This window comes from Xyrauchen texanus, chromosome 19 (genome assembly GCF_025860055.1).
Source record: "Xyrauchen texanus isolate HMW12.3.18 chromosome 19, RBS_HiC_50CHRs, whole genome shotgun sequence".
NCBI classification, from domain to species: domain Eukaryota; kingdom Metazoa; phylum Chordata; class Actinopteri; order Cypriniformes; family Catostomidae; genus Xyrauchen; species Xyrauchen texanus.
In genome coordinates this window covers 25,035,650-25,056,302 of record NC_068294.1, presented here as the reverse complement: position 1 = coordinate 25,056,302, position 20,653 = coordinate 25,035,650, and the positions used below count along the sequence as shown (strand labels likewise).

Genomic DNA, 20,653 nt, shown 5'->3' with positions numbered 1-20,653 from the left:
GATGTGCTTTTAGATGCAGCTCAAACACAACGTAGTAACATTTTTCATTTATTAAGGCGCTTTCTGCAATCGTAGCACTTTGAGTGGGTGTCTGATTGTAAAGACCACTTTTCTGCATGGATATATTCTAACAATTCAATTTGACATCTAGTGAAACATGCTTCATTTTTGGAAGGGAGAATAAAACAGAGGAGTGAATGGCTGGCTCTTCACCCTGCAGGAGAGTTAATTAGTGGGCCAGAGCACAGCGGCCCAGCCCGCAGACAGATGTGACCTCTAGACAGACTGAGGTCAAAGGTCAATTTGTTGATGATTACATTAACCCTGCCTACATCAACCCCATCATCCTTTCATAACTGCTGCTTTAATTCATCCCTCTCTCATCCATGCCAACATCTATATTCTCAAACTTTATTTTTCAATTTTATTTTGGGACTTTATTTTAGAGCACTTTCTTAATCGTGATTCTGGAAGACTCCAGCACTGCACATTTTGGATTCCTACCTTATCTAACACACTTGATCTACTGATTCGGTTTTTATTATGGACTAATACACTACAAAATAGTATGCCAAAAGCAGTATTTACAATAAGTAGGATGTCCGTTTTCATAAAACAGTAGGAAACAATGCCAGGATGAACTACTACTTCTGGGAACATTCTAAAGTGTGCAGTGGACACTTTACTATCTCATAATGACAAAGGAGCTCGGTTAGCATTAGAATCATAATACAAAATTCAAATAAAACAACTGCAAGTTCTATATATACCAAGAAAGTTGTTCCTTGTTGTAAAAGGGATAGTTCACCCAAAAATGAAAATTCTCTCATCATTTTTTTCATCCCAATTCCATCCCAGATGTGTATGACTTTCTTTCTTCTGCTGAACTCAAACAAAGATTTTTAGAAGCATATCTAAGCTCTGTAGGTCCATACAATGCAAGTGAATGAGAAGTACATTCTTAATTAAATGCACTTTATACTCTGACAGTATGTGAAATCAGATGCAGCTACTGTTTTAGAGGACAGTAGAGTCACACAGGACAGTTAATGAGAGCGAGGGGGAATGGAATCAGAACTTGACCCATGTCCGATCCAATACCTGATCCTTGTGAACCATCAGCTCATGAGCAATTGTTCTACCATCTGCACCACAGCTCTGACCAGTTAATTTTCATTAGACTTTCATTAGCAGCCTTGTCTGATGAGTCTAAAGGTACAATGTAACGGTTATTAAGTAGAGCAGTATGTATGACAGGTTAGGCTCTTTGCTCAGACTCCAACTTGTTCTACCCATCACACACTTGGAGCGCTGCCCTCTTCAGCACACTGACTGTGGTAATAGCCCTCTCTAATTGAAGTGCTCTTAGCTGTGCCATTTGCTATGAGCCGTCCAATCTCTTCTAAAAGCATTAGGTCCCTGTCCGAAGTGCCCTGCAGAGGGGACAGTGCACACTTTATTAAACATTACAAGTGTGATTACATGTCCCCTCCCTGTTCGGCAAGCATCAGAGTACTCTCAGTATTGCTAATGGAGCTAGGAGGTCAGGAAAGTCAAAGTGTATATACATTTCACATGTGGATGAGGGTCTCTAAAAAGTGAGCGTGTATGTGAATGTGGCGGTTTAGGAGACCATAAGGACAAATCCATAGAGCAGATGGAAAGAAAGACAAAGATTGGGGGGGGTCTTCCTAGAGTGAGGGCACCCAGAGTTTTGCAGGGGATTTTGGAGGACTATGAGAGCGTGATGTCAGCGATGGGGTTAAGTCCAGACTTATCTCGCACAAAGCAGGCAGAAAGAAAACGAGAGTGTGACAGAAGAAGGGGCAGGTCAACGGAGCTCAGATAGGGTCAGAAGCAGGAGGGAATCAGTGGGGAAGAAAGCCACAGCTTCGAGCTCTTAAATGATATTAGAGAGGAGGCCTGTAGGACTAATCTGTTAACCCAAACAACACTGTGGATTACACACATGTTCACAAACATATTTGTACCCACACACACATATTCACTGAGCAGTGAGATCTAGCTAAATCTGAACTATTTCATTTATACACATACATATAATGTGCTCTTTCCATTTGAAATTATACTGAATGCGTGAGAGAGAGATGACAATGAAAACGATGATGTAAAGAAACTGAAAATGTATTAATGTTGACGTGGTCAGTCTGTCCAGTAATCACAACTCTTAACAGGTTGTGGTGGCACACGACTGGCTCGTGACTGGTTGTGACTGTGACCAGTCTACTGAATGCTATCATAGGAGTTGTCCTTATGTATCTGAGTAATGATAGAAAGCTAATATAATAGTGGATAGATGGTGCAGACAGATGTGGGTCTCATCGAAAGCACTGTATTGAATGGGAAAACGATGAATATCAAAGACTGATTTTTTTTTTATGTTGTTTGCACTTTATCTGCAATATGTCAATAAGAAGTATGTCACTAAGTATGTCTCAGATTTCAATAAGATATTTAGCAGATGTCTTTGGGATGTTTAGGATTTAGAATGTTTGTAAAACTTTTTAAGATGTTTAGCAGATGTTATTTAGATAAAGATGCTTTAACAATAGTCGACCGATGTTGTTTCTTCAGTGGTTTATCTTTACTGTATTACATCTCATATCCATAACCAATGTAACAAAACTAGCTGCTTCACTGAATAACATATATTAAGGGTGCAGAGATCATTCTTCTATGGTTACTGCTGTATTCTGTCATAATTAACGCATTGTGTGGGGAAATCTCACACATCTGGATGCTGTTTGGAGTGACCCCTGACAACACTGTTCAGTCTATCTCTCTATGTCTCTCTCGAGCTCCTCATGCTTTCTTCTCTTTCTCTCAGCTGACATGCATGTTTCTGGCTTCTTGACAGATGGTCTGCTCTTAATTACCAAGACCATTTCATTGCTCTATATGTGTGTGTGTGCGTGTGTTGGCATGTAGCTCTAACCTTATGTACGCACAGAGTAGGAGGATGCAGTAAGGTTAATTCATCCCATGTGATGACACATAACATGCCTTTGTCAAAAGCTTCTTGAGCAAAATTCACGTACCTCATAGGCACCCTTATTCTGTGTATTTCCAGGTTTTTCTTGAAATTCTTCCTCAAATGCAACCAGAACTGCCTAAAGAATGCAGGAAACCCACGAGACATGCGTCGCTTTCAGGTAGGACTGTGTCCTTTCAACTGACACTTGCAAACAACTTTTTTTTTGAGGGAGTTGCAGAACTGCATTTTTAGCCATGTACATTGTTAATGGAGATGTTGGAACATATTTCAGATGTTGTACTTAGATGTTAACACTGGGAACACTTTATAATATCTTTAATTTATAACATTAAGATGTGTAATAAGTGTGTAATTTTTCACTCCTATCCCATCTTAATATGCAGAGACAGCTTTAAGTAAACCATTATTAGGTTGAATTCCTAAAAAAAAGTTGAAATACTGTGGCCTTGTGGTGCTAAAATCAACCAGCCTGACACCGCAATGTTGTTCCTACCGGTGGCGTAAGTTTAGGCCAGGACTATCTGTTATTTGACCAAAGGCAGGCAAGGAGAGTGTAGTGTAATGGGCTAAAGCACTGAACTGGTAAGCAGAAGGTTGTCAGTTCGATCCCCACAGCCACCACCATTGTGTCCTTGAGCAAGGCACTTAACTCCAGGTTGCTCTGGGGGGATTGTCCCTGTAATAAGTGAACTGTAAGTAGCTTTGGATAAAAGCATCTGCCAAATGCGTAAATGTAAACTAGAGTGAAGTATCAATATTTAACTATAATACATTTTCATATATATATATATATATATATATATATATATATATATATATATATATATATATATATATATATATATATATATATATATATATATATATATTATATGAAAATGTATTATAGTTAAATATTGATGTACACAAAGTACTATTTAAAAAAGCATTATTTAATGTTTTTGAAAAAGAAAAACGTGGAGTAGCAAATTTAACCCAGAATGTGGTTTCTTAACAGATAAATTGTGAAATACTGTACTAGAGAGTAGATAAAAAGAAATAGATGGAGAGGTGATACAGGAACAGTTAGAGAGAGAAAAATAAAGCTTCAATGGGATGAAGTGGCTGCCCAGAACGGATAATGCAAGCTGTGTTTGCCAATTTTCATCAAGCCTCTTCCTCTCTCGAGATCGAGAGACCTCTCAAAGCCTGAAAGCCATTTAAATAAGAGGCTCCTCAGTTGCTGGGGGATATCTCTAGTCTCTGTCTTCAGCTCTGTGTGTGTTTGGCACCCCACATTACAAGTTGAAAGCTGTTAGCCGCTGTCATTGTTCCAGGCTTTCTGGTGAAATGTGCCTGTATGTCAATTTATCAGTCAGCAGTTACTCACACAAATACACTAGCTCTGTTCCAAAACCTTGTGTGCTGTCTCTCTGCCTACATAGATAGCTATTATCCAACATGAAACCCCATAAGTGACTGATTTGGAATACTCTGCATAGACAGCATTTTTGCAACTCAGAAGGAGACTCTACTTGTAATTGATTTCAAAAGAGTTTGGTGTTAGCATGTTGCTAAGCTAACTGCGTGAAGTAGCGTAAAAAAACATAACATTAAATTATTGGGCAAAATAGTAATTTTTTTTTAACTACATAAAACAGTTTTTTGAGTATTGAATTGAGATTTATGTTTCTGCCCGTGGGTGCCCTAACGACCAGATTGGGGGTCAGATTGGATTCAGATTAACCATGGGGGTGGGGGGGAACTGCGATCTCTAAGTGAGAACAATTGGGGAGTATCTTGTGCGTTTCCATGGGTGCTCGGCCATTCAAATTCCATTCGAGTGCCCGAGCACGCACAGGATTGGTGCCTGTGTCATCCGCCATCTTGGATTTTTCCTGTAATGCCTTAAAATGCTGCCTCTGTAGGTTGGTCACGAAGGTTTGGAACAGAACAACTCTGTATGTGGTGTTTTAACACTTCAACCTTTTTTCAGCTACATTTATGCAAGGACAGATTGTATCTTTGTGTGTCAAGTGTAAGACAGTCATCTCCTGTTATCATATGCAGGTGGTGGTGTCTACTACGGTCAGCGTGGATGGCCACGTGCTGGCTGTGTCTGATAACATGTTTGTACACAATAACTCTAAACATGGACGCAGAGCTCGCAGACTGGACCCCTCTGAGGGCACAACGTCATACCTGGAACATGGTGAGTGAACGTATGTGTTTGTCTGTCTTTGTTTTAATGTGTTTGTTAGATGTCTTAGCCATAATTGCATGCACATCTCTTTGACATATGAGTTTTTGCATATCATGTTACACAACACCTCATGTCAAATCAAACTTTTTCTAAAGAGAAAGAGAAATAGACAAAGAAAGAGTAAGAGACAATGGAATAATGAGAGAAATTGTGGGAATTAGACAGCAGGCAAACATAAAAAAGTGTTGCGTCTGCAGTGCCTGTTTAATGTAGTGCATCCCTGCAACCTTTGCAACCATCTGACTCGATAGAAAATGTTCTTCACTGTACTTTTCACACTCAAAAAAAAAAACTTTTATTTGCACACAGCTAATAAAGTCAAGCTTCCAAGCAGTGTGCAATCTGAGTTCAGCAATTCTAGGCCACTTTGTCACACTCAATGTAGTTTCTGTGGTTTTAGGTTTAATTTTGCTCTTGTGCTACATTAGCACAGAAGGTCACCCATCATGACAAGCACTGTACTCTTCCCTAGTGTCAACAGAGAAAATATTGTCAGGATCCTTGGTCAGCTGTCCTGTAAAATGTTTGTATATTTAATCCAAGGAATTTATTGTAGAGGTTTGCCTACATACTCATTTTAATGTCAAAAATGTCTATAAGGCCCAAAACAAATAGAGCTTAATAACAGTTGGTAACTATTTTGCTAGGAAGTAGTGGTTTTAACAGACACAAAAGGAACAATCCCACTGGTACAATTTGACTTTAAGTGCTTTGATTTTGGGCATGAGATCTTAAGGATTCGACTTTGTTACTGTCCAGACCGTCCCCCTGGTCCTAAACCTACGTGTACCTCAACATCTGTAGTAGCAAATATTAATATTGTGCGAGTTTTGCAGAACAGCATGTAGTTACACACTAAATACATTGTATTGTATGTATTTTAATGTTAGTACATAGTATTCAAAGAGACCGATGTTAGTCAGAATGTTGCATAAGTCACCTTTCACTTCCATTGCAACTTTTATTTTATTTTTTACATACAATGGAAGTAAATAAATGAGGGTGAATAAATGATGACAGAATTTTCATATTTGTAGGAACTGTCCCTTTAAGACTAACAAACAGCATTCCAGCAGTAGCAATGCAGCACAGCATCACTGGGCTTTTTTCATGCACCCACACAGGCATCTTGCTCCAACTAAGAAAAGAGCAGAGAACACAGCATTTCCCAAGTGGCCTGTTCTCTTTTGATTTTAACATGTGTCTTATGAGACCTTTGAGGCTTAAGCACTGCGCATTTATTTCTTAGTGACGGTGGCCTTATCTGCTGTTCCCCATTTCTCAGTAGTGTAGGGCTTTTCACAGGTTATAGGATGAGCCTCCTAAATCCCTCTAATAACATGTGGAGATGATTTGAACACTGATTTGATCCTCAGTCGCAATCAGATCCAATAATTTTCTCATTTAGGTCTGGGATGGCTCTAGAGAAAAACATATTTTTCTGTTGGAAGGTTAACCTCTATTTGTGATGAGAAACTAAGGATTTGAATTATGGTGATTTGATGATGATGATTGAGTTCTTGTGTAAAATCACTATATCTATTCTCTTGGGGAAGTCTTATGTATTTAAGCTTAGTTTCCATTGCACAGAGAAGATTAAAAAAGTCAGTGTTCTTAAATCCTGAACATATTTAAAACAAAAGTGGTCTTTTTTGTCTCTTTCCTTTCCTTGCTTATATTTCTATTTCTAGGCTTATATTATGTCTAATATAAAACATTGACATGGCCATGTAGAGGTATATTTCTTGGAGGGCAATGCGAGAATTCAGGAAGACAGAGCTTCAAAATTCAATCCCAGGCTTTTGTTATAACTAGGCAAACACCTGCAGAACTCCTAGCAGTTGTTGTAGTCGAGACCAAGTAAATGTAATACAATCCCCAAAACATCATGGAAAAAACATGAAAAATTCTAGAGTGAATATAACCTTTTCTAGTTTCCTGTTTGCTCAGTTCTAAAATATTTAATCCGCTAAAGTTTGCTCTTTTTCAGTGCAATCTGTATAGAATGATTTTAAAAGTTCTTAACCTGTTATCTCAAATTACTAGAAAAGTTCAATGGTCAAATTGTGTGGAAACCATGATCATAACCAACATGCCTGCAGTGTTGCACTTCCCCTCACTCAGCTCTGTTCAGCCAATCTTGTTCATTATTGTGTCAATTTCAAAACATTTCCACTCCCCTCCAGCTAACAAGCCTGTTCTGTGTGTGTGTGTGTGTGTGTGTGTGTGTGTGTGTGTGTGTGTGTGTGTGTGTGTGTGTGTGTGTGTGTGTGTGTGTGTGTGTGTGTGAGCGTGTATTTATCACTTTGTGGGGACCAAATGTCCCCATAAGGATAGTAAAACCTGAAATGTTTGACCTTGTGGGGACATTTTGTCGGTCCCCATGAGGAAAACAGCTTATAAATCATACTAAATTATGTTTTTTGAAAATGTAAAAATGCAGAAAGTTTTCTGTGAGGGTTAGGTTTAGGGGTTGGGTTAGGTTTAGGGGATAGAATATAAAGTTTGTACAGTATAAAAACCATTATGTCTATGGAAAGTCCCCATAAAACATGGAAACACAACATGTGTGTGTGTGTGTGTGTGTGTGTGTGTGTGTGTGTGTGTGTGTGTGTGTGTGTGTGTGTGTGTGTGTGTGTGTGTGTGTGCGAGATAATTGGCTGCCCAGACTAGAGTAAAGCAGGGGCACCAATATGTGTGGTCATGTCACAAACGCACTGTTGTGGAAAGGAGTGTCAGCAGGGCTAAGAGAATGTTAGTTTGTAGAAGAGAAACCTACTGTCCTTGTATGTCTAAGATTGAGTATGTGCATGTAAGGGTGATTGTGTGTGTATATATGCGTGCAAACACCATAAGGGAACAGATGGCAGCAGAGGAGGCACCAAATTTTAATCCTATCAGATGGATTCACGTTCCATCTGGTTAATCCATGCACAATTTCAGCATCCTGCAAAAGAGTTGTCTTAGGCCAAGATTACCATCACAGATTGCTCCACTGTTCCTCTTCATCTCTCCTGGTTTATCACGCCACCAAATTGCATTATGCCCAACAGTCACCCTCAGTACAGCTACTACAAAAAGAGCACAGGCCTACCGGGGAAGGCCCAGCAGTCACAAAGTGGATTACACCACTTGTGAAAATGACAACATGGCTGAAATGCAGAATATTTGTGATATTTGGATTGTATATTTTGAGGTATTGAAATGCTCTTGTCTTTAAAATCTTGTCCTTTAATCAAAATTTTATTTAAAAGGCAATATACCTCCAAGAAAACATGCCAAAATTACAAAATGAACTGACACTCAGAACTGTCAGGTTAATATGAAGCTTGAAAGTTTATGATTTTTGGAGGAATTCCAAAAGATCACCGTATACTACTGTATATATGTTACTTTATATATGCTACTGCATATATAGCTTGTATGGCGCCCTGGGCAAAACCTATATTTAGCCTAAATCAACCCAAAACTTATTTTTGGGGTCTTTTTACTGTCAGTAAATAAATAAAAAAATGGCAAAACATACATTTTTTTATTTGTTTTGTATATTTATTTATTAAATTTTTTAGTTGATTTGTATAGGGATAGAACAAAAACATAATCTTAGATGAAAGACAGAAAAAGATGCATTGTACATAGAGATTTGTATTTATTAAAAAAATAAATAAATACATTTTAACCCAAACATAACAAGCGAAACATAATTACACTATTATACATATAATACTGTACATTTATTAAACCATAAATTATAATTTCTGATAATAATTATAATCATTTGTTAAATGTGACATTTTGTTTTGAAATAAAGTAATTTGTGAAATTAATTTAAATTAAATTAAATATTTGTATAAATGATAGAAAAAAATACTTAATTTGTATTTATTTGTATTTATTTTTAATTGTATTATTTAGATTTAAACACAAACCACACTGATTTGTGTTAGATGTACACTTAAAACAATAATAAAAAAAAAATAATATATATATATATATATATGTACTGAAAATAAGTTTTACAGAAATTTTTGCAGTGTGAAAATATTCAGTTTGTCTCTGCAAACCTCTTCTTCTTTGTGTAAAAAAGCACAGGCAGATTCCTGGTTTATTTTTCCCCTGCCGGTGAAACTGCAGTCTTCAAGTTCTCAGTCTAACCTGCTATCATCTTAGCTAACTCTTCCCAGGGCATTGCCAGTGGCTGACACACACATTAGTGTGAGCTGTGTGAGTAGGGCCTACAGCCTTGTCTCATCTGTCTTCAGGTCCTATAAGCACCACCGAACGACTTCTACACTGGAGTCAAACATCTGCCTCTGCTGTGTCCCTGTACAGTACATCTGCCTTAGTTAGGTAAAATATCATACAAGTGATGGAATATCACATGATAGTCTTAGTCCTCACCCACCCGCAGGGGTGCAGCCTACAGTCAGAACCATGTGTAATGCTTGTTAAAGAAAGTGTGTTCAGTCCTCTACCAGAGTCACAGAAGACAACAGATCCACTTGTGACAGACTCTCCCCTTCTCTGCCTTCGACAGCTGCCTCGGAGGACTTTTACTTTTCTTTCGCCCCCCCCCCCATGTCTTTTCCTTCTATTTAAATCCTGCAGCAAATTGGAACAGCAGTAATTAGGCAGTTAAAGCACCTTCAGTTAGACACCAAGCTTTAGATTCCAGTGCCAAAGTTCAACACGCTGAAATGAAATTTATACTCATTAAGGTGTTGAATTTTTATGGCTGGCTGCTGTTTTCTCTGAGTGTCCCAGGGCACCTGGCCTTTTGATCAACTGCTGTAAGGACTCTGGAATTCTGTGTGACTGGCGAACTCCGGCGAACATGACATTTGCACAAGTGTCATAAAACAAGCGCTCGCACCTGGCCCCCTACCTCCCCGCACACACATGGGGTCAGTGTAATATTTAATAAAGGTGTGTGTATAATCAACTGGAATTAGCATTCATGGTCCCAAATGCCCCCAAAGGAGAGGAAGGAGAGGTTGAGAAGAGACGTGGTGCTACTGTGAAGTCATCACTAACTGATCTTTCTATCTAACCCTCAGATTTCATTAATTATGTCCATGCCTAAAACAAAAGCAAAGGGGAATTGCGCCTTTCATATGCACAGTGCCAGGGGCCCAACGCTGACAGCACCTTTCACTCTCCCGTCTCCATTGTGTCCCATTCCCCTGTTTCTCGCCTCTACCATGTCGTTTGAAATTCAACAACTGCTCACAGTTGGGTCAACAAAGTCTGCATGCCTTTGGAGTTGTGGAACAGTGTTCCTCTCTGCCTTGTACCATTGGTGGTAGTCTCACGTAGCCAGACCTTATGGCAAAAAGTCTGATCTGTATTGCATTTTATTCTGGCCAAAAACAACCTGCTTATATAGGAAAAGCCATCTGACTGAAATGTAAAACGATCAATCACAGTTTATATTGTTCCTACATGCCAATTAGGGTTGGCTTAGGAAATATTTTTTTAACAAAATAATAGACCAGCAAGGAAAATAATATTTTGATAATGCAGTGACTGTCTCCATGAACGATTGTACAGATGTGGTCATTTTTGAGACATATGTCGGGAATCGACAAATAATTATTTTGTCGTTGTGCAAAATCGCAGTCTTGAGGGCTTGTTCTTTGATGGCCAATGAATTGCCTTTGCGATGAATCTTAGCCTCATGATACAAAATAATAAAAAAAAAAAATCTGTGTGCCCTTATTTGTGGAAGTTGCATACAGCCAGCCAATCAGATTAGAGCTTTCTAAATGGAGAAAGTACTTTCCAGTTTTTTGTGCCATATGCACACAACGGACTGAACAAACTGATCCAAAACACAGCTAGTGAAATTATTATAGGTTGAAAGGTGATTACCGGGAAACCACAACATTGAACCATGTTCTTCTGCCTGGTAGATTGAGATAAATGATCGGTGAGCAAGCGTCATCTCTCATGCTCGCACCGCTGTCAGGAAGCATATGGGGACGGCGCAAAGGAATGGCCAAAGTCTAATCATATGTGACGACTTTAATGAGTCAGTCACTTGTCATTAAGCTGTGCCTAAACCTTCCTAATAGAGTGTTGCTCATAAATCTATTTGCCGTAATCAGGAAAAAAATCAGTCGCACAGGTTTAGATTAATTTCCCAAGTATTTAGACTGTGCATGAAATTATGGCTCAGGTGATACACACAAGTGATGATTCGCTGGCTGGTTCCAGATGTTTATTCTGATTGCTTTTAACATTGTTTTTGTATAATGACTTCATGCATACATGCAAATGCATACAGTCATAATTAATTTACGTATATTGCATATTCCTTTTATAAGATATAATGCCTTTACAAGTTGTTTATTGTATGACAATAGCCAGTATGAAATGTGAATGTCTCCTCTCACTTATTATATTCTCTGTTCTCTTGTTTTGCTTCCACCAAACCTATCTCTTAAACAGCCACTCCTTGCATTAAAGCCATCAGTCCCAGTGAAGGCTGGACGACAGGGGGTGCCACAGTCATCATCATTGGAGATAACTTTTTTGATGGTCTACAGGTCATCTTTGGCACCATGCTGGTCTGGAGTGAGGTCAGTTCCCTTTGCATGTTATCAGTTCTGTTTTATCCCAAACTTCAGATGTGAAAATGGTGCAGTTAAAGCCATGTTCATTTCTACTGTACCATGATCTAGTAGGTTTGAGTTTCAACCAGGAATCTGTTGCCCAAATGTTGCAAATTTTGGCAATGGCAAAATAAATGTCAAGAAGAAGAAAATACTGAGCTGAAATATTCTTCTAAAAATCATGGTATGATGAGTAAATGATGAGTATTTTCATTCTTGTGGAACTATCCTTTACATCAAGACATATTTGATTTTCAAGTGAATTTATCTTGTTTTAGGAAGTATAGATATGCTTATTGGAACAATTAAGATTAAGAAAATATTTTTTTTGCAGTGTTTTGTCAAGTGTTTCTGCCTGTTTTCCTGTCTGTATCACTGTCTTCTTTTACTCGTTCTCTTTTTGAGCTGATTTTCTGCACTGCTCATGTTGAGAGCAGCCAGATGAAAGGCGTAATTCTATAAAAAGCCTCTCATTGACAATTCCATATTTATCTGAGAGGTGAGAAGTGCAGTGTCTGGCAAATGAAAGCCCAGCTAAGTGAGTAATGAAAGGGACAGTTTAAAGCCATGTAAAGCAGTGGCAATGCTGCTGGCATTGAATGTGACAGAGCTTTTGCATGGTAACTGAGCGCTCACTCTGCTTTGTAGAGACACGGCTCCTCTTCAAAAAGGATTGAGCGCAAGCACCACAAGCAGTCAAATAATTCTCTAATCAGAGAACAAAGCACTCCTGTTTAATAGCTCAGCTTATAGACAAGGGTAAGAGGAATGCATGTTCATAAGCATTGTACAACACTTGTGTATTTACTTATCTATTCAGAGCTCACTTACGAATCAGAAAATAGAGATGCATAAAAGGAGAGAGAGGACAGAATTTTGAATGGGTAATGACAAGCCCTGTCTTCAGCTCCAGCTGATAAAATCTTATTGGCTGGTTGTGTCAGCAAATGAAACTAACAGAAGAGGTAATTTCTTACTCCAGAAATATGGCTGAACTCAAACCTGTCAACACCTCCCATACAAAAGAAAAATCATAAAATCATAAATGAGTTCTCTTTAATATCTCAATTGTTCCCACCTAAATAGCATTGGAATGAAATTAGGACAAATTGAGCCAGATTCTATTTTCTCCTTAGAAAAGTATTCTAGTAATATTGTGTCCCCTGTAGAGTTTCAGGCAAGAGCTCAATAATGTCACAAACTGTGCTCAGATTTACCAAGATACTAAAGTCAAAATCAAAATTAAGAGATTACAATATAAATGCAAATACTGTATTTCTCATCATATTCTTCCAAGACTGATTTATCTGAGATGTGCTATACAAATTGTTTTATAGCTCTATACTCTTACTCTGTTTGTCAGCAATTACAATCTGATTTGTCTCTAGTTTTATTTATTTATTTTTCTTAAAACCTCTGAGACCCAGTTTATACTTAAGTGAAACATAACTGAGAAATAATAATCTACTTTGTATTGACTAACACCAAGTAAAAAAATAAAAATATTGACAACAAGAACTAAAAAATTGCCAAGTACAGTAAATTGGAAAAGCATCAGTTCTCATTTCTTCCTTCTTTCTCTCCTTCCTCTTTCAGCTCATAACCCCTCACGCCATACGAGTTCAGACTCCTCCCAGACACATTCCCGGGGTTGTGGAGGTCACTCTGTCCTACAAGTCAAAACAGTTCTGCAAAGGTACACCAGGAAGATTTATCTACACAGGTAACCACAACATAAAGCACCTTTACATTATAAGCACCATATCTTCTTTTCTTTTTACCTGTTCTTGATTTCACATTGATCTGGGTTGAGTAACAGTTGCCCAGTGAACAGGGCTCTGTTTCCTGTAGTAAGAAACCTTCACAGTAGAAGAATCCAACCTATTTCCTGAGCACACAGTTTAATAGCTTAACTTCTACATCCAACTCCATGAACATCCGGCAGCCTGAACAGATAAGGGAAATGTAGAACTTATCTTATGAATGAAAGAAAGGTCACATGTGATATCTCCTTGCTCTAAAATGGGTTTACTATATACTTAACTCATTGGAATCATGGGTTCTCCCAACAAAAAGTAATTAACTTCAGTGTTACAGAAGTGAAGGAATGTGGGATTAAATCTAACAGTAAAATTATGTTAAATCGGTGGACGAAGAGGTGAAGAGCCTAGGGGCTCAGCAAATCTTATATCACAGCAATATCATATGACCATATACAGAATATATATATTTATATATTAGAGCTGTCAGAATTAACGCGTTAACGCATGCGATTAATTTAAAACGTTTATCGTGTTAATTTTTCTTAATCACCATTAATGCATTTACCGTTAATACAGCTTAAACCAGCGGAAATACTTATTGGAAGGGAGGGAAAATTTGTGGCTTGTCCGGCCGGAGTCATTACACTGACGGACACTTCACAACACATACACAACAGTGCTTTCGTGTCAGTGAGAAAATTATGGAGAAAGATCCTCTTAACGCTCACATCTGACCCTCAGATGTGACTTCTGATAGAAATCAAGTGTTTTTCAGCCTGTGTTAGGCGCATTTTAATTGCCACAGAAGCACGTCAAGTCTTAAATATCACCAAAACTCAGAATGAGAAGTTTTTCTGCAAGCTTTGTCAATGGAGGCATTGACACCCTGACATGAATCATGACACTGCTTTACGATTGCTGAAAGAAAGCGGATAGTCACAGTCTACCGGCTGATTAATATTGTGGAGGATGAGCGTTTAAGAGATTTAATGCTCATTTCTATGAAAATTCATGGGGAGACTTGTTATTTCAATTAGTCAAAGTCCCACATAGACTTTTGGAAACGTTTAATGTTACTTGAATTGGTGCTATTTTAGTGCATTTCTGTCTTTATACTGTAGAAGTTTTGTTTAGAAAATATTAATAAAGCATTATGTTGTTACATGTTGATTTTTCTTTCCTAAGATGGAAAAAATAAATGTTGTCAGGAAAGAAGTATATATAGTGTAAAATTTCAGCACTTTCAAAATCATTGATTATTCACGATTTACTTGTCAAGTCATTTTTATTTGTATAGCGCTTTTCACAGCACACATAGTTTCAAAGAAGCTTTATAGAAAATCATGCTTTAAACGATAATTAAACTGTAATATCTATAAAGTCTTATAGTCATCATTATGTAATTGTAAATTGTGTATACAAATAAATAATGAAATATTTAATAATAATTGTAGTTAGAACCCCAGTGAGCAAACCGAAGGCTACTGTGGCAAGGAACATAAAACTCCATAAGATGTTGGTTAATGGAGCAAAATAACCTTGCGAGAAACAAGGTTCACTGGGGGGGCCAGTTCCCCTCTGGCTAAACAGCATGAATATAATGCCAATATTAGTTATTTGTGTGCAGTGCAAGTCATGGTTTAAAATGAGTAAACTAAGTAAGTGTTAAGGGCCTGTGTTTAAACAAAGATTTTGTATGAACTGTAAGATTACTAATGTCTAATGACTAATGTCTTTAAAGTTCATCCTGGATTAACTGCAAAAGTTCACATAGATGCATTATCCTTTGTTAGTTGGCTAATAAAGGCATTTGTTGACAATTAATTGATTGTCTATGTATTCCATTTTAAGAGTGTCATTCATCAATAAACAAAGGTGATGCAGGCAGAGATCAATGAGCTGCATCGCAGTTCAACTGGCAGGTCATTTCGGTGAGGTTCGGTGGGGTCCATCCTAAGTCCAAGGTTCAGGCAGTGGCATATAATGTATCCGATGTCTTACAGTTGGAGTTGGCATCAGTTCATCCTCTGCAGTCCATGGTGAAAGACTAAAGTGATGTCTTGTTAGCACCGGCTGTAGTTTGTCGTCATCATTCCGCAACACGTAGCAGTGGAGTCCGACACCAAGTAGGAATAGAGCTGGATCTGTCAGGATCTGGTAACCTTGGGATATGAATCCCGAGGTTGAGACAGGGAAACAAATAGAGTAATATAAGCGTGGATGCCATTCAATTTATTTCAGATTTATAGGTTATGAGAAATGTTTCTGATAAATGGTTCTGGTTCTTGGCAGACCTAACTGAAGCAGCCTAATTGTGAATTGATGGATAAATGCCTGGTTAAATAGAGTATTTAACTGAGTGACACTGTCTGCATCCCGAACAGTGTTAGGGAGACTATTCCATAGTTTTGGAGCCAAATAGGAAAAGGATCTACCTCCTTTTGTGGATTTTGATATTCTTGGAACTATTAACAGGACAGAACTTTGTGATCGTAATTAACATGATGGAAAATAGCATAGAAGGTCACTTAAGTACTGTGGAGCTATTCACAGCTTTGTGTGTTGTTAAAGGGGTCATGACATGAGAAACCAAATTTGCCTTGATCTTTTGGTATATAAGAGGTCTTTGTATCATTAAAACGTCCTGCAAGTTTAATATTTTAAGACGTCCTCCCCATTCTAAACAAATCATTTATTTAATCAAGCTCAAAATACAGCTCGTTCTGGATTCATGGTTAGAAGTGACGTGACGGTTAGAAGTGACGTACCAGCGTTTGCATATGACCGCCTCCAGCACAAGATAACTACGCTTTAAGCGCCAAGACAACTCACGCTCATTTCAGTATCGCCGTCGCCTCACAAGTGTTCAGTCGATGGACAGCGAGCTCTGACAGAGACTACTTGTGCACAGGAAAATTACGATGCCACACAGATGTGCTGTTCCTGGCTGTGGTCAAACAAAACCTCTGAATAAGCTGCCGAAAGATCCAGACGTCAGGGAAAAATGGATGCAGTTTATTTTTTGCGGACTGACCCAGTCACGGCAGTGTTAACTTAAGCGTTTGTTCTGTACATTTTAAGGATGACTGTTTTGAGAACAAATCTCAATATGATGCTGGCTTTGCCAGAAAACTGTTGCTCAAAGATAAGTCCGTGCCGACTATTCTGGGAACAACGACGACGCAAACTGTAAGTAATCTATTTTAAACTTTAAACTACTTTTTAAAGCGCAATTTCATTCATTATGAATAATCACAGTGTTTTTACTTAGTTTACTTGCATATTGTTCTGGCTGGAGGCGTCAATAATTGATACATAGGCACTGACGTTAGCCAATCATAACAGTGGGCATTAACACTGAAGTCTTAAATGGAAAACGCCCCAAAACAGACTGTTTGAATCAGAGGATGAGAAACAGGGTGGGAAAAGGTCATAAATCACTAGATTTTAAAAGTTTTTCTTAAAAAAAAATATATTAATACTATAATTGCACCTAAGGGAACATAATAATACAATAAAAAAACCCATGTCATGACCCCTTTAACAGACTTTTAAAATGAGTATGAAATTTAACAGGTAGCCAATGTAATGATTATAAATTTGGGCTAATATTATCATATTTCTTGGTTCTAGTCAGCACTCTGGCAGCTGTTTTTTTTTTTTTATATTGAACTTGCAGTACATCCTCCTAGTAATGCATTACAATAATCTAGTTTTAAGGTCATGAACGCATTAATTAGTTTTTCGGCATCAGCAACAGAGAGCATTTGTATTAACCTAGCAATATTTCTGAGGGGGAAGAATGCTGTTCTACATTGATAATTTCATTTTCAAAGGGAAAATTGGTATATAATATAACACCTAAGTTCTTCGCTGTAGAAGAGGACTGTAACGTTGGGAAGAAGTCAAGAAAGTTGGATCTAGGTGAGGCTAACGAGTTTAATGGAAAAATAAACAAGTACAAATAATGGTTAAACAGAGGAACAAATAAAACATCCAGGATGGGAAATGAGAACATGAACAGTAGTAACATCTACGAAGGACACTGGTCAAGCACAGGATGTCAAAACGCATACATCAACTGACAAGGAATGTGCAGTGATGAGGGAATGTCCAGGAAAAAACAAAAAATTGTCCATGAGGTGTGGGAAATAAGGGAAAACAGGCAGTTAAAAGGGGCACAAGATGAAAGGGTATGAGAGGAACAGGGCAAAGACAGGGAGGCAAGGCCAAGATTGAGTCGGATACCCGAGCAGATTAGGCGGAAAGCCATGAGACAAGGGAGACCAGAGCAGATTGGGTGGATGGCCGAGAGACCAAGGAGACCAGGACAGGTCAGGTGTATGGCCAGAAGACCACCTCAGAGTAGCGACTGTGTCAGAAGTCCTGGTAGGTGGTCACAGAGCCGAGACAGGAGGCCTGGAAGGTGGCCGCAGGGCCGAGACAGGGTCAGGAGGCCTGAGAGGTGGCCATAGGGCAGAGACCGGGTCTTGCGGCGGAGCCGCTGGAGGAGGGATAGGCAGAGCAGCTGTAAGAGAAGTCTCTGGGAAGGCGGATGGAACCACTATAGGAGGAGTCTCTGGGGGAGCGGGCAGAGCTGCTGGAGGAGGAGACTCTGGGGGAGCGGGCAAAGCCGTGGAAGACTCTGTAGGCGAAGGAATGCAGTGCCAGGAGAGGCTCGAGGGAGGCTAGAGGCTCGGAGTCATGGAAGGTGGAGCCATGGGAGGCTCGAGGGGCAAAGCCATTGAAGACGGAGCTGTGGCATGCAGAGCCATGGGAGGCTCAAGGAACAGAGCCTTGGAAGGCAAAGTGTGGTTGTAGGCATGGACATAGTCTCTGGAATGACATGAACACGAACACTGGCAGAGACTTGGAAACGACCTCTGTGGTCGTGTACATGGGCAGAGACTCGGAGACGATCTCTGTGGTCGTGAACATGGTCAGAGACTTGGAAACGGAAGCCTTTCTCCTCCTCCTCAGGGGGGCCGACGTAGGCAACATGGGCTCTGGGATGGACGAGGCTGGCAACGCTGGCTCTGGGATGACCGAGACTGGCAATGCTGGCTCTTGGTCTTTGTCTTCGTGGCCCTACGCACCGAATTCATCTTGGAGACAAGTCTAGCATATGATTATTGTGATAAGTTGGTCCTGTCACATGTGTTGTAGTTTATGTGACATCTCAAGGCAGCTAGCAGATGTTCCTATTAACCTGTTTGTCTGCTTCCTGACCTGGGCCCTAGTTAGTCAAATACTATCACTATGTAGACTATGAGCCAAATTACTAGAGAGAAGAGCGGCACCTACCCTGGAGGGATGGAGTCCGTCTCTCTTTAGCAGGTCAGATTTATGCGATTAATCACAATAAAATAAATGTAATCGACTGACAGCAATAATATATATATATATATATATATATATATATATATATATATATATATATATATATACACACAGTATATGTAAACAGAATATGTAACGTGTGTTTACACATTATAGTGTTTTTGCCAGAAATTCAACATGAATTGTTTATTATTTAATAACTTTGTAGTTATAATAAATGTTTTAATAATCCACTGAATTATAGATACATGGTATGTCATACTATTTGATTATTTTCATATATTCACAACAAATGAATAAGCCTACATCAGTTTACAAACAGCTCTACATTATGTAACATTTGTTTATTGGATGAGCTGTTGTTGTAAAATAGCTGATATGAACCATTGATTGCACTTTAATTGAATTTTTAATTTAATTGATTTTTTCATACATAAATTACATAAAGCAGTCCTACCTACTGCTAGACTCGGAAAATCTCCACTGGTTGGCACATTTATACCATTGCACAGTATATACCATCATACGTCGAGCCCTAGCTGAGCCTGCAGCTTTTGAGTTTAAAATTAGCGTTAGCAGTCAAAGTACAAGTGCAGCTTTTTTGAAGTGTTATAACACTGAAGGGAGCAATGCTAAAGGCCTGTCTCATCAATAGGTTTAAACAGCACACAGCTGTGGGTATTGTTGGCTCAGTAGGTGTCTATCTATATGCCTGTGCATTCATGGGTGTGAATGAGCATGCTCATGTGTTTATGGTGCTGGACTTGGCTCCTTTTCATGGCCCATTCAGCAAGCACATGGGCTAGCATGGGGGGAGGGATTTAGACATTCACACAACCACATAAACACACATATATTCACAAGCACACATACACACACTTCCAAATCAGAGGGCAGATGGTCACCCCCTTTTATGGCTGTACTTCTCGATGGTCCCCTTTTGCTAAAGCTTCAAGCTCAATAACCATCAAAAACACTTTGAGTCTGCAACTGATTAAAAGTGCAGTTTTAATGCATGCAGCGCTCAAATTCAGTTTAAAACCGAATGCTGATAATGACAAGAGACAATTCCGAATGCAGAGCTGTCTATCTTTCTTTAACCTACTTAACAATATTAAAATGGGTTGTAGAAAGCTGCTGCTGATCTGACACCCTCCCTCAGGTTGGCCCCATTGTGCCCATGCTGTTCCCCTACGTTGTTTAGCATTTTAGGCATCGCCTGGACAGTAGCACACTACTGCAGCAGGACGTCAGCATGCATGCCTCTCTTTCCTGGCTCCAATTGGCATCTGTGCCGTGCCCAGTTGCTAGTGGGTACTAATCATAGAGTATTGGCAAAGCTATGTGGCAGCTGGCAGTAGAATTACACATGGGGCATCTGGCGCTTCTAATCAACTTCTGTCAGGCAGAGGAGATGGAGAACTAATTAAATCAATGGTGAACTGATGCTGCCGTGCTCAAGCACCACACAGCCATGCGGAAAGGCTGGGCCGTACCTGGAGAACATCTCTTACAATCACGCTGTAGATAAAAGACAATCCTTTCAGTGCAAAACTCATTGCATTTTGCCTGTACTTTTCTCTCCAGTATTTATTCACAATTAGTGCGTGATTAAAGAATATTGTCTTTATGTTTACATCATGATGACGATTACATTTGACACCCTTCCATCTGTAGT

The 20,653-nt window shown here is 39.0% G+C and overlaps 1 protein-coding gene across 3 annotated transcripts in view; it reads left to right on the top strand.

The window, feature by feature from the left end:
- The window catches only part of LOC127659694 (transcription factor COE1-A), a 154,090-nt gene that overhangs the window by 94,643 nt on the left and 38,794 nt on the right, over positions 1-20,653 (top strand). For all 3 annotated transcript variants that reach the window (XM_052149631.1, XM_052149630.1, XM_052149628.1), the window contains exons 7-10: positions 3,092-3,173; positions 5,066-5,207; positions 11,709-11,839; positions 13,469-13,595. In XM_052149631.1, coding sequence (XP_052005591.1) covers positions 3,092-3,173; positions 5,066-5,207; positions 11,709-11,839; positions 13,469-13,595 — 482 coding nt within the window. The remainder of the gene's footprint in view (positions 1-3,091; positions 3,174-5,065; positions 5,208-11,708; positions 11,840-13,468; positions 13,596-20,653) is intronic.